At 44.3% G+C, this 13,227-nt stretch overlaps 6 protein-coding genes across 6 annotated transcripts; 3 read left to right on the top strand and 3 right to left on the bottom strand.

Moving 5' to 3' along the window:
* The first annotated feature begins 68 nt into the window (after positions 1-68).
* On the top strand, positions 69-2,016 carry LOC6600873 (chitinase-like protein 3). Its single transcript, XM_002025872.2, has 4 exons — positions 69-385; positions 454-630; positions 691-958; positions 1,030-2,016. Exons 1-4 carry the CDS (start codon positions 319-321, stop codon positions 1,898-1,900), a joined length of 1,383 nt encoding a protein of 460 aa, XP_002025908.1. The 5' UTR covers positions 69-318; the 3' UTR covers positions 1,901-2,016.
* A 172-nt stretch (positions 2,017-2,188) lies between these two features.
* Positions 2,189-4,165, top strand: LOC6600874 (chitinase-like protein 3). The gene is made up of 4 exons (XM_002025873.2): positions 2,189-2,560; positions 2,629-2,805; positions 2,881-3,148; positions 3,219-4,165. Exons 1-4 carry the CDS (start codon positions 2,494-2,496, stop codon positions 4,114-4,116), a joined length of 1,410 nt encoding a protein of 469 aa, XP_002025909.1. The 5' UTR covers positions 2,189-2,493; the 3' UTR covers positions 4,117-4,165.
* Positions 4,161-5,754, bottom strand: LOC6600875 (chitinase-3-like protein 1). The gene is made up of 3 exons (XM_002025874.2): positions 5,652-5,754; positions 5,137-5,593; positions 4,161-5,068 (listed from the first exon to the last, which is right to left on the bottom strand). The coding sequence occupies exons 1-3, from the start codon at positions 5,737-5,739 to the stop codon at positions 4,177-4,179; spliced, it is 1,437 nt and encodes a 478-aa protein (XP_002025910.1). The 5' UTR covers positions 5,740-5,754; the 3' UTR covers positions 4,161-4,176.
* Positions 5,755-5,823: 69 nt separating this feature from the next.
* LOC6600902 (39S ribosomal protein L54, mitochondrial) lies at positions 5,824-6,617 on the bottom strand. The gene is made up of 3 exons (XM_002025875.2): positions 6,444-6,617; positions 6,249-6,382; positions 5,824-6,188 (listed from the first exon to the last, which is right to left on the bottom strand). The coding sequence occupies exons 1-3, from the start codon at positions 6,544-6,546 to the stop codon at positions 6,027-6,029; spliced, it is 399 nt and encodes a 132-aa protein (XP_002025911.1). The 5' UTR covers positions 6,547-6,617; the 3' UTR covers positions 5,824-6,026.
* A 223-nt stretch (positions 6,618-6,840) lies between these two features.
* On the top strand, positions 6,841-7,686 carry LOC6600903. Its single transcript, XM_002025876.2, has 2 exons — positions 6,841-7,240; positions 7,298-7,686. The coding sequence occupies exons 1-2, from the start codon at positions 6,952-6,954 to the stop codon at positions 7,582-7,584; spliced, it is 576 nt and encodes a 191-aa protein (XP_002025912.1). The 5' UTR covers positions 6,841-6,951; the 3' UTR covers positions 7,585-7,686.
* Positions 7,687-8,044: 358 nt separating this feature from the next.
* On the bottom strand, positions 8,045-9,858 carry LOC6600904 (F-actin-capping protein subunit alpha). Its single transcript, XM_002025877.2, has 3 exons — positions 9,420-9,858; positions 9,027-9,196; positions 8,045-8,970 (listed from the first exon to the last, which is right to left on the bottom strand). Exons 1-3 carry the CDS (start codon positions 9,658-9,660, stop codon positions 8,521-8,523), a joined length of 861 nt encoding a protein of 286 aa, XP_002025913.1. The 5' UTR covers positions 9,661-9,858; the 3' UTR covers positions 8,045-8,520.
* Positions 9,859-13,227: the final 3,369 nt, after the last annotated feature.

The following is a 13,227-nucleotide window of genomic DNA, read 5'->3' as shown; positions in this document are numbered from 1 at the left end:
TTTATCCAGAACACAGCATACGATGCGAGTACTGTCAGAAAAGCGTAAAAATGTTCATTGAAATATTTCCCAAGCAATCTGGTTGCCTTTCTTTTCTTTGCCTTTTAGATTCGATAGAATTCACTATAACAGAATCGCCAGGACGGTTATTCAGAAACACATAATACTCCAAACTTTTCAACTCGCCTGATCTAAAATTTACAGAATATAAAACGGGAAAGTTACAAATACATCGGTTAAATTGAATATATTTGTTTGTGTTGTTTAGATTATTAATCCCGTAAATTTCAAGTTTTAATCTTTTGAATTGTGTTCATCATGTGGTCACTTAATTGTGCGTTTTTGCTGATCATCTTTATGATCCACGGCTGTGCGGCGAAGGATTGTAAGTACAAGGGGGGAAAGAGAGAGGAGTAAAGGGGAATCCCAGAGAGTAAAGTATTGTTTGCGCAGTTAAGGTATTCTGTGAATACAATTTGGCGTCTTTCGACTATTTGGACGATAGCAAGTTCAGTAGCTGGGAAATCGATCCCAGACTCTGCTCGTATTTGGTCTACGCCAATGGCGTGGGTGTGGATGGGGAGACTGGTAAAGTGAAGATCACGGACAGACATGGAATATTAGAAAATGGTGAGAATACTAGAGCATTTCGATAGAACCGTATCTAAACACCACCACCAACATACTTAGACCTTCTGAGCTTCGCTTTGATGACTCGGAAAGAAAACATTAGGCGTTTGCTGGTCACGATCGGCGGATGGCAAGAAGAGTCGAGCGACTTCTCCAAGATGGCAGCGGACTCTCGCAAACGGGAACAGTTCATATCCTCGGTGATCGACTTCATATATGAGTGGCGCATGGACGGCATCCAGATCGACTGGCGCTATCCCACGCAGCGCGGCGGCAAGCCTGAGGATCGGAAGAACTTTATTTTGTTGCTCAAAGAGTTGAAGACGATGTACGATAAATACGCTCCACATACCGCTCCGCTGCTGTCAAGACACTAATCAATATTCCGTTCTTCCCTAGGATCGATGGGCATGAATTTATTCTGATGGTGGCAGTTTTGGGGCGAACGGACAAGAGCACCCTGGAATACTATGACATTCCCAAATTGGTCCAGCATGTGCATTATGTCAACCTGATGTTCTACGACAATCGGGATCCGTATAAGATGCATCTCAGCTACAACGCCCCACTCTCTGGCAAAAATGGCGTGATTGAATCCGTAAAGCTCTGGAAGAAGCTGAGCAAAGCGCCAGGGAAGCTGATTCTGAACATTCCCCTCTTCGTGCGCTCCTACATTATGGAAAAACACAAGACCACCGTCGGTTCTCCCTGCAAGGGTCCGGGCCTCAAGACAGCCCTGACCCGCAAGTCCGGCTTCATGACCTATAACGAATGGTGCGTACAGGCAGACACGTGGACGCAGAAATTTGACGAGCAGGCACAGGTGCCGTATGCCTATAGGGACGACCATTGGATTAGCTTCGAGAATAACCGCAGCATCACGGAGAAGTTGAAGCTGCTGAAGTCCCAAAATCTTGGTGGCGCAATATCCTCTACAATCGATGCGGATGACTTTTCGGGCAAATGCGGAAAGAAACACGCCCTGGAACGGGTGATACTGGAAACCCTCGACCCCCAGACAGTCCTGGTGGATATGGAGGCTCCAACAGAACCACCACCTTGTCTGAAAGATGGCGTGTTTCGCGACATTAATGATTGTCAGCTCTACTACGTGTGCTCAGCTGGCCATCGATCCGACTACGAATGCCGCTGGCAAGAATTCTTCGACGAGGCCAAGTCCGAATGCAGGCCCATGAAAGAGGTCAAATGTGAGGTATTGGAAGCCGCACTAAAAGCAAGAGAGTTACGCGCTAGTACCCGTTCTATGTAGAATTGTTTCATCACGGATGCTAATACCTTTCCGCCAAATTGATTCTTAAAATTGTGGAGTAGCCCATACCATCCCATACCAGATACTGAGCATATTATATCTAATATCTGAAAGAATTTGCGCTTTTCTTTTCAAACAACTAAAGGGTCCCACAATAGTTTTAGTCAAAGCTGAACGACAAGACAGCATATAGACATACTAACTTTACGACCTCATTCATGCTTCATTTGGTGCACTTCAAGATTTGTATACTTCTATTCTCTTCTATTTGATATTTTATCCAGAACACAGCATACGATGCGAGTACTGTCAGAAAAGCGTAAAAATGTTCATTGAAATATTTCCCAAGCAATCTGGTTGCCTTTCTTTTCTTTGCCTTTTAGATTCGATAGAATTCACTATAACAGAATCGCCAGGACGGTTATTCAGAAACACATAATACTCCAAACTTTTCAACTCGCCTGATCTAAAATTTACAGAATATAAAACGGGAAAGTTACAAATACATCGGTTAAATTGAATATATTTGTTTGTGTTGTTTAGATTATTAATCCCGTAAATTTCAAGTTTTAATCTTTTGAATTGTGTTCATCATGTGGTCACTTAATTGTGCGTTTGTGCTGATGATCTTCATGATCTACGGCTGTGCGGCGAAGGATTGTAAGTACAAGAGCGGAAAGAGAGAGGAGTAAAGGGGAAACCCAGAGAGTAAAGTATTGTTTGCGCAGTTAAGATATTCTGCCAATACGATGTGGGGTCCTACTACTATAAGAATTCGAGCAAGTTCTTTTCCTGGAACATCGATCTCAGGCTCTGCACGCATTTGGTCTACGGCACTGGCGTGGGTGTGGATGGGGAGACTGGCGACGTGACGATCACTGACAAGTATCTGCTGGTCGAAAATGGTAAGAATAGATAAATTCTACATGTGTACATGGGGGGATGTTATTCAACCTAACCTTCTCGGACTGTACCCTCAGATATGTTGAATGTCGCACACCGCCTCAAGCGAGACAACGTTAAAAAGGTAATGTTCACAATAGGCGGATGGCTAGAGGAGTCGAGCGACTTCTCCAAGATGGCAGCGGACGCTCGCAAGCGGGATAGGTTCTTCACGTCGCTGGTCGAATTCATGTACGAGTGGCGCTTCGATGGCGTCCAGATCGACTGGCGTTATCCCACGCAGCGCGGCGGCAAGCCTGAGGATCGAAAGAACTTTATTCTATTGCTGGAGGAGCTGAAGATAATGTACGTAGCTTTGAGCCACGGCACAGCTCTTGTGCAACCACTAATAGCTCCCGTTCTTCCCGTTCTCTAGTTGCCAGGAGCATCAATTTATTCTGATGGTGGCAGTTTTGGGGCGAACTGACAAGAGCACCCTAGAGTGGTACGACATTCCCAAACTGGTCCAGTATGTGCACTATATTAACCTAATGCACCACGACAATCGGGATCCGTATCAGATGCATCTCAGCTACAACGCCCCACTCTCAGGCGAAAACAGCGTGATTGAATCCGTAAAGCTTTGGAAGCAGCTGGGCAAAGCGCCAGCGAAGCTAATCCTAAACATTCCCCTCTTCGTGCGCTCCTACATCATGGAAAACGACAAAACCACCGTCGGTTCTCCCTGCAAGGGTCCGGGCCTCAAGACACCCCTGACCCGCGAGCCCGGCTTTATGACCTACGGTGAATGGTGCATGTACGCAAGCTCGTGGACGCAGAAATTTGATGAGCAGGCACAGGTGCCGTACGCCTACAAAGGCAACCATTGGATTAGCTACGAGAATGCCCGCAGCATCTGGGCGAAGATGCATCTGCTGAAGTCAAATAACCTGGGCGGCGCCATGGCCTGGACGATCGATTCGGATGACTATCACGGCAAGTGCGGAGAGAGCCACAGCCTGGGACGTGTCATCCTCACCGCCCTTGGTGACGTCAGTATTCTGGCTCCCGAAGAGCCCACAACGGAGTCAATGGGTCTCTGCCCGAAAAATGGGTTCTTTCGCCAACTCTGGGATTGTCAGCTCTACTACGAGTGCCGCAATGGAGAGCGCATCGACTACGAGTGCCTGGAGGGCTACTACTTCGATGAGTCCAGGATCGAATGCATGCCAAAGGCGATGGTAAAGTGTGATCAGAACTTTGTCACCTGGCGACCGGGCCAGCCGCTCTACAACTTCGAGAACATGCCTGTGAATCTCAAGATTGTCGAATAGCCCGATAAGTATTAAGTGTATCAAATAAAAAACATCGAAACGGATCAAATGTGGGCATGGTTAGCACTTTACTGAGGCGGAGTAGTTACAGCCGTCAGTGTGGGGGTCGAAGCTGAGCCCAGTGGGGCAGTCGAAGCTGTGGGTGATCCCTCCATTGCAGTAGTAGAACTTGGAACAGTTGTGGGGGTCACGTACAAAGCCAGTCGGGCCATCAGCCAGGCAGCTGAATCCCTCTTTCTCCTCCTCCTCATCCAACTCCTTACTCGGTTCGGGAGTCAGACCTGTGGGGGTGTCGCTGCCGAACAGCACTCGATTGATCGCGTGGACCAAGGGGTAGCGTTCCTGGCCGCAGGTGCCATGAAAATCGTCGGATTCCAGGGACCAGATCATGATGCCGCCCAAGTGGTGATCCACCACATACTGGGCCTTGAGAGAGAGACTGCGTGGATTCTCATAGCCCACCCACTGACGCTGCCTGTAGGCATAGGGAACCTGCTGGTCCGTCTCCCACTTCTCGGTCCAATCCTCCTGCTGCATCAGCTCGCAGAGCTCGTTGTAGCCTAGAACGCCCGGTTCGCGGGAATATTTTCCAGCAATTCCGCGTCCAATGTGCGGAGAACCCGGCTCATGGCTATCGGCCGAAGCCAAGGTAAAGGAGCGTCCATAAAAGGGGACACCGAGAACCAGTTTCTCAGGTGGAGCACCCGCATTCAGCCAGTACTTGAAGATGGCATCCACATTGAGCTGCTTCTGGCGTTCGCTTTTATCGCTGGCAGCGGGATACAGGGGGGCATTGATGCCGACCACCTCATCCCAGGGCCCATGAAGATCGTAGGCCATCACATTGATCAGGTCCAGATAGGGAACTATGGCTGGGATTTCATAAGATGTTTCGGCAGAGAACTGAGCTGATCCGACGGCGGCACTGAGAATATAGCTAAAGGGTTCGAGCCTGGGAAACGTGGAGTGCTCGTGTCAGACAGCAGAACAGTCTATGGAGATACATCCCATATACATTACCCCTCTTTAAGTTCCTTCAGCAAGGTAATATAGTTGGTGCGATCCTCGTTATCCAGGCTATGACGCTGACCCGGATATTCCCAGTCCAGATCCAGCCCGTCGAAGCCGTGTCGCTGAAGAAAGTGGACCACATCATTCACAAAACGAGCCCGCTTCTCGGCATCTGCGGCCACGATTGAGAACTTCTTTGAGCCCTCGTTCCAGCCGCCAATGGCCGCCAACGTTTTCAGTGTGGGATTCTTGAGCTTGAGGGCGTTGAAGCTCTTGATGTTGCCACGGCCACTGTTGTCCTCCAAGTCGAGATAGGAGTCGATGACGCGCAGTTGTCCGCTCTCCTCGATGCCCAGAAAGGCATATATTAAGTGGGTGCACAGAAACGGATCGATATCCTCTACACCGAACTGGCCTGTACCTGGTCGGTACACTGACCAGGTGCCCTGATAGCAGACGACGTGCTCTGCAAACGTTGGGATTAGGCATCGTTGGCCATCGGAGGGTAGATAGTGGGTACTTACTTGACACATTGCCTTGAGCGACTGACGATGCAGCCATCAGGACTGCCCCAAGCAGCAGCACTAGAATTTCCGATGATCGTATCCACATTTCTCTTTGTGAAACTCGTTCTGCATTGATCGAACTTTCCGTCGAGATTGCGACTTTTATACGAACGAGATTATTGATAAGGAGTGCAAGTCGTTGTAAAATGTATTTACGTTATTTACTTTAGCAAAGAACATAATCGAAGTGTTCATGTACTTGCGCCGGACAGCAAGGCAAACACAGGTCCAACACGATTACACACTTAAGGAGGTTGAAGGCCAATGCCTAGTCTCCGAAACAATAATAACTAAACGCTAGCGCTGGCCCAAACCCAGCGACGACGAAAGCCTCTAGAACTTCTTCAGCTTGGAGAGTTGATTATTGCGGCGCAGGGCCAGCTTTCGCAGCCGTCTCCAGTATTGCTTCGAATTGGGATCGAGCTCGTCCAGGGGTATTATCCGCTCTGTGTTAAGGGTCCACAGCCAGTCGGGGTATTCTGCATCCGGTTTGATCTGAAGGTACACCAAAACGATGAGAGCTTGATAGTCTCATACCCTCTCTGGGGCACTCACCTTGACGTCCTGGCCAGTCTTTAGGTAGTTACTGCCACACACATAGCCCACCAGTTTGTTGGCGTCTGTTTCTACTGGAATGACCTTCTTTTCCATAATGGGTCCAAGCTTTCCCAGCTTCTTCTTTTTCGCCGCTGCATTGCACGGATAAAGGTAGAGTTGATCTGATTTACGATTTCTGAGATTGAGGCTCACCTGGTGCCGCCGGCTTGACAGCGTAACAACGTGTTGATGTTGCCAGTGCTGGAGCGATCACACGCTGTCTAAGCATAGCTAATGCCGCAGTTAAGCTACTCATATTTATGCACTTCCGGTTTCGCTTCAATTTAATTGAAAAATAACCATTTAATTGCTGAAACTTCTGTTTTGTTGTATAATCTGCGAACGCGGCAACACTCCAGCCCTGGTATGCGAAGGTATGGCCACGCCACAACATAGAGATGGACACTCACGAGATATATCGCTAATCAAATTTAAACTCCGACATAAATTTGCCTTTTCCTTCTTTTTAAGTTAATACATTAAATCACATGCCAAATGGGAATATATAAAGGGAAGTAGTACTAAATGTCTATGATTCTTTTTGATCAGATATCCCCTAGTCAGTGAACCATCAATACTATCGGATAACCCCAATTCCACCTCTATGTCAGCGCCGGTTATAACAAATTACACAAGTGCAAAAAAAATAATATAATCAAAAATGCCGGGATTTCGAATGCCCTCCAACAAGACCCTGGGAAACATATGCGTTTACGGCGCTGTTGCATCCATATCAGCGGTCATGTACATGCGCTGGAGGATGGAGAATCGCGTCAGATCCTGTGATTACTACAAGCTGGCCATCAGTGCCCTGAGACACCACAAGGGAGCTGTGAAGCTGTTGGGTGAACCTATAAGAGAGTCGGGCATTGATCTTTCCAACGCAAATAATAACTGCAATGCAGAGAAGGCACAATTGGAGGTCTCAGTGCATGGCAGCAACGACAAAGGTAAGCTAAAGGACCAGAAGATGTACCTTTACTGAGAATTTTACCACTTCTCTGCAGGAACCCTGTACTTCTGGGCGACCAATCTACCAGACAAAGGCTGGCTGATTGACCGACTGGAACTGGAAACAAAGCGTAATCCAGATAAGCGTTTTCTCCTCAAGAAATCCGAAAAGTCCGAGCTAGACTATCTTCTGCCCGAGGCTCATAGCCCACAGCAGTGGGAGAATGCCACATTGCCCAATCCGCCACAACAGACAGAAGCCTCGCAGCAGGACAACGTAACGAAGAGGATTTATGAACAGCCCCTAAACGAACGACCACAACCACAGGAGGCAAGACACTGAAAGAGCCATGAAATGGGTTATAGAAATGTAGTAACAATTTCCGATTTAGTTAATTTATTCTCATTAAATTTTACTAATTCAAGCAATCTTAAATGTTTAATATTTAAGTTGTTTTAATTACACATTTATTGTTGTTGTTTTACAAAAATTAAAGTCTTTCGTTATTGAAAAGCTGGCTAAAATGTCAATTATTTTGCTTCCTATGCTAGTAATCGGGGAAGTGTTTGAGTTGAGTAAACTTGACGGGATGAATGTAGGTAGTACTATTGAGGTGTTACTGTGGACTCTAAAAATAGTTGAAACACATTCTATCGGAGGCGCAGTTCCAAGTGCAAGTGCAGTCCAAGTCAAGCACTCTTGCAATTGGACGGGACGGTCACGTGCCCACACACGAGCTGCTCATATTGTGTTTGTCTTGTCTTGTTTAAAATTAGAATAATACATAAGTCAAGAGTACTCGTACCGTACATGATAAAAACCGCGTTTAATGCTCATCTTAAACGATAAAGGCGACAATTGGTGGCGACTGACTGACTGTGACCCAAACGAGGCAACAGCGCATCGTTCATTGTCCAAATCCATTTAATTGAATCATCTCGGATCGTAATTAAATATATCTATATAGCTATGCATGTGCATTCATCGTTAGTTTAGTTATATATAACACATTGTAAATACACGTTGTATATATGCATGTATGTATATGTATGTATGTATGTTGTATATAGGCAAATTACAGACATTTAGTTTAAAGTTGTATTCGTGATCGTGTTCTGTTCCTTCTGTTCCTCGGATGTTATAATGTTAATGCTGCTGTTTCTTCAGTTACATATCTCGACGCTTGGCCATTGCAAGTGGAAGACTGTTGGGCCGCTTAGTCGAATGCTGCTGTGTCCCCTCCGCCTCCGCCTCCGCTTCCGCTTGCAGCTCCTGGTCTTATTGCGTTTTCAGCTCCTTGCCAATGCTGTACGAGACGATTTTGCTCCAGTCGATCTTGGTCCTGGTTATGGGCAGTTGGCGGCGCATTGCCTTGAAAGTTGTGTCCGACATCGTTTGATAATTCTCCGAAATGGCCAATTGGTACTCGTTTTCGGCCTCCTCGATGAGACGCATCACTTCCTTGGCCATCTGCTGCTCGTTGGTGACCACTACACTCTCGCGGCACTCCTTGGAGGACACTAGCTGAACGTTTCCGTCCTCGTAGTAGTGGACCTGCACCTTCAACACGCCCTTCAGCTCGGCCAGGCCACTGCCCGCCTGGAAGGTGACGTGCCACTGCGAACGCCATCGGCCGTTCCAGTAGTTCTTCGGCTGGAACTGGTGGTCCTCAATGCAAATGATTAGCGTGATCTGGTTTCCCTGCGACTTTCCAAAAACCGAGCTGACCTGCAAACCCAAAAATAACGTTATTGTGTGCTTTAACAATGGATTCGCTCCTTTACCCCGTGTCTATAGTGACAGGCAGTGTATGCAAGCGTCTCCAAGTCCAGGGCCGCCCTCCACGGCTCTGAATCGGCATCCGCCTCCACATCCTGGTAGTCGGAGGCCTCTTTCCGTAGGTGATCGTACTTAAAGGCCTTGTTTGTACGTGGATCATAGAAGCGACCGTTGCCTGAAAGATTATTTCGTTGCCTTATCAGTGGGTAAAGGAAAGTCTCTGGCTTTTGGTATGTATACTTCAGCAAAGACGAACACCCGAAAGATATCAACAAAGTCGAACTGTTTGGGGTTCGTGACTCACAATTAAGTATCAGCATTGCAGGCGAGGGGGGATGGGATCGCTGCTGCATGACTATGCCCATATATGGGCAGATTCACTGATGCCTGATACTAACCCAAATCGTTGAACTCCGATATAATGGCGCTATGGTTGCTGTTCTCGATGCGCACCGGTGTCAGCTGGTCCTTGTTGTACTGTGAGAAGGCGTGGCTGGCACCGTCCTTCAGCAGGGCGTCGTTCTTGAGGAGCTCGCGCACATCGTTGAACACCTCGTTGAACTCGCCGGGCGGAGCGTGCAGAATGAAGTCGGACACAATGCGCACCTTTTCTGCATCTGTAATCTGTGTTTGTTCCATAATTCCGTTGGTGATTCACGAAATCGGTGCAGGTGCAGGGGCAGGGGCAGTTGTTTGGTTTGTGTGTTCTTTTCTGCACTCCTCGTTGCTCGTGCTCTCGTTTCTATGGCCGGTGCTGCTGGGCTGCGTTTAGTAGTACTACTATACTGACAACTCGACTGTTTTTCTTAATGCTTTTCCTTTGATATGATATACAAAACTATGTGATCTTTTTTTCTCAAAATAGGACAACGATGACGATTCAGCAGGGCTGGAGAAACATCGATGGCACTATCGATGGTTTTGGAATTTGCGACAGATGGTTTTTCGATATATCGTTTGAGAGAAAATGAATTTAACCGCAGCGCACATAAAAATTAAAAAAACAAATACCCTAACGAGAAACTGTTATAAATGGCATTCAAGAATGTTCATAAATTCGATTTTAATATAATAGCTTACCGCTGCAGGTACAGGCGCATCTCTAAGAGAGTTGCAAGGTGAGCTACCTAGAGAAGGAACCAAATCGACTTAATTTACTATTCAGTCTAGTCTTGTCAAAAGTCTTGTTCATATTAAATTAACGAAATGGGGAGAATCACGCATCATCAAGAGAATGTGTTCATCAATGGCCCAAAATTGTGTGGGCAGAGCTAAAGGTTTTAGTTAGACAGCAGTTTCATTTGTTGACCTTCTTCGCTAAAAGAAACGTAGAAAATTGATTCACTAATCGGATAAAATTATGTGGGCATAGATAAATATTCTATATAGCTGGGAATATTCGACGGAAGATCAAAATTGAGGGAATCCTATTTGTTGAATCGGTAATGGCCCGGTTGACAACATTTAAATGCTTGTCGCTCACATTCAAAAAAGTTCGATTTGGCGCGCACCACTCGGTATATTTTGTATATTTCGGTGCTGTTCTGAGGGTCATACTGTAGAAACTGGTTTTCGCCGCGCTCCCATGTGGTTTTTTTTAGTGCTAAATGGTATTTTTGTCAATTATTAATTTCATTTTCAATGTTATATAAAAATCCAACAAATGCAAGTATTTCCAATAGGCCAATCATGTATAGAATTGATTCATCAATCGTACAAAAATGAATGGGCATGGCTAAATGTTTCATATAGATAGTATTATTCAACGGAACAAAGAATATGAGGAATGGGTCGTTTTTTGAATCGAATTTGAATTCGCCGCAGTTCGCTTTAGCAACAATGAGTCCCATTCCATACACAATGTTGCTGCAACATTTACTTGAAAACCGTTTTTGGTCAAAATAAAATACTTACAAGCAATTTAAAGAAGCAATCTTGTAAAAAATGTATTTATCTGTGCGATAAAGCTAAGTGGCAAAATCTATAAAGCTTGGCAATACCCGATTCGCCGCAGTTTCGCTATTGCAACAATGAGTCTCATTCCATACACAAATGTTGCTAATTTACCAGCAACATTGCAACTGTTTTTTTGTTGAACTATTTTGCTTAAACCTTGTTTAGTCAAAATACAATAAAAGCAAGGACTAAAAACTGGCCAGTTAAGTAGAAAATTTATTCACTAATCGTATAAAATTATGTGGGCATAGATAAAGGCCCGGTTGACAACATTTAAATCCTTGTCGCTCACATTCAAAAAAGTTCGATTTGGCGCGCACCACTCGGTATATTTTTCAAATGAGAGCGTATATTTTGAAATATTTCTGTGGGACGATATATTTTAACGATAAGTCCGCGATCACACTGCTATCGATAGGGGGCACCATCGTTAGTATACGATTGGTTTTCGAAAAACATCGACAGTGCAATCGATAGTGGGCACCATCGATAGTAGACGATAGGTTTTCGAAAAACATCGACAGTGCAATCGATAGTTCTCCACCTCTACTTCAAAAAACATCGCTGACATTTAATATTAATTTAATTTTCAATTTTATATAGAAATCCAATAAATGCAAGTATTTCGAATAGGCCAATCATGTATAGAATAGATTCATCAATCGTACAAAATTAAGTGGGCATGGCTAAATGTTCCATATAGATAGTATTATTCAACGGAACAAAGAATTGGTCGTTTTTTTAATCGAATTTGAATTCGCCGTAGTTCGCCGCAGTTCGCCGCAGTTCGCCACAATTTCGCTTTAGCAACAATGAGTCTCGTTCCATACACAATGTTGCGCATTCCATACACACTGTTGCAGCAACATTTACTTGAAAACCGTTTTTTGGTCAAAATAAAATATATTAAGGTAATTAAAAGAAGCAATCTTGTAGAAAATGCATTTATCTATGGGATAAAGCTAAGTGGGCATCTATAGCTTGAAATATAGGCAATACCCGATTCGCCGCAGTTTCGATTTTGCAACAATGAGTCTCATTCCATACACAAACATGTTGCTAATTCCATGCACACATACCCTGGGAGTAATGGATGATATAGAATTGCGGAAATGTGTTTCATCCCATGCTCTAATTAATGCAGAAACTAGTCAGTATCTATTTTAAACGATATTTTGCAATTAGTGGTCCTCTTACAGAGACAAAGAATCGCTACAGGGATCAGGTTTTATATACAAATAACTAATCAAATGCATGAATAGACCAAAAAAATGCAATCTAAAACAAGGCCTTTATTAATTACATTTGAAAGCAGCTTGGAAAACAGTATCTTTATATAATATTCACGAAATAGGGTGTACAACCGCTCATACCCTGGTTGACAACAAATGAGTCTGCAAATACCAGCAACATTGACGTCACAACCTGCGACATTGAACATTTTTGGTGAAATCGTGTTTTTGTCAAAATAAAAGATTTTTGAGTACTTAAAAGTAGTTAATCCTAATCAAAATTGATTCAGCAATCATATAAAATTATCTGGGCAAAAATAAGAGGTCTATATAGCTGGGAATATTCGACGGAAGAAAGATTAACCAAGAATTAGTCGTCATAACCGGTTCACAACAATGAGTCCCATTCCATGCACACATACCCTGGGGGAAATGGATGTTATAGAATTGTGAATACGTTTGTCTTCCAAGGGTCATTAGGTATCAGGATCGACATAAATATATACAAGATACTAAAATTGTACTTGAATATGTCTAAAGAATATCAATTTGAGAAAAGGTCTTAATAAATTGCGTTTGATCTACATATAAAATTAACGAAATAGGGTGCACAGAGGCCTATACACGCATCATGTCATCAAATACCAGCAACATTGCGACTGTTTTTTTTGTTGAACTTTTTCGTTTAACCCTTTTTTTACAATAAATACAATAAAAGCAAGGATTAAAAACTAACCAATTGTGTAGAAAATTGATTCATCAATGGGCTAAAATTATGTGGGCACGGCTAAAAGTTCTATATAGCTAGCAATATTCAACGGAAGAAAGAAAACGAGGAATATGTAAAATAGAACTTGAATTCGTCAGTATATTTGCGGTATATTTTTCAAATGAGACCGCATATTACGCTATATTTCTGAGGGTAGGACGGTATATTTTATCGACAAGTCAAACTGGTCACTCTGCAATTCACACTAGTGATGTAAATTTGAATGAAAACATCGATGTCGATGTCCAT

This window comes from Drosophila persimilis, unplaced genomic scaffold (assembly GCF_003286085.1).
Source record: "Drosophila persimilis strain 14011-0111.01,24,50 unplaced genomic scaffold, DperRS2 tig00000002-arrow-pilon, whole genome shotgun sequence".
NCBI lineage: Eukaryota > Metazoa > Arthropoda > Insecta > Diptera > Drosophilidae > Drosophila > Drosophila persimilis.
This window is presented reverse-complemented; position numbering and strand designations above follow the sequence as displayed.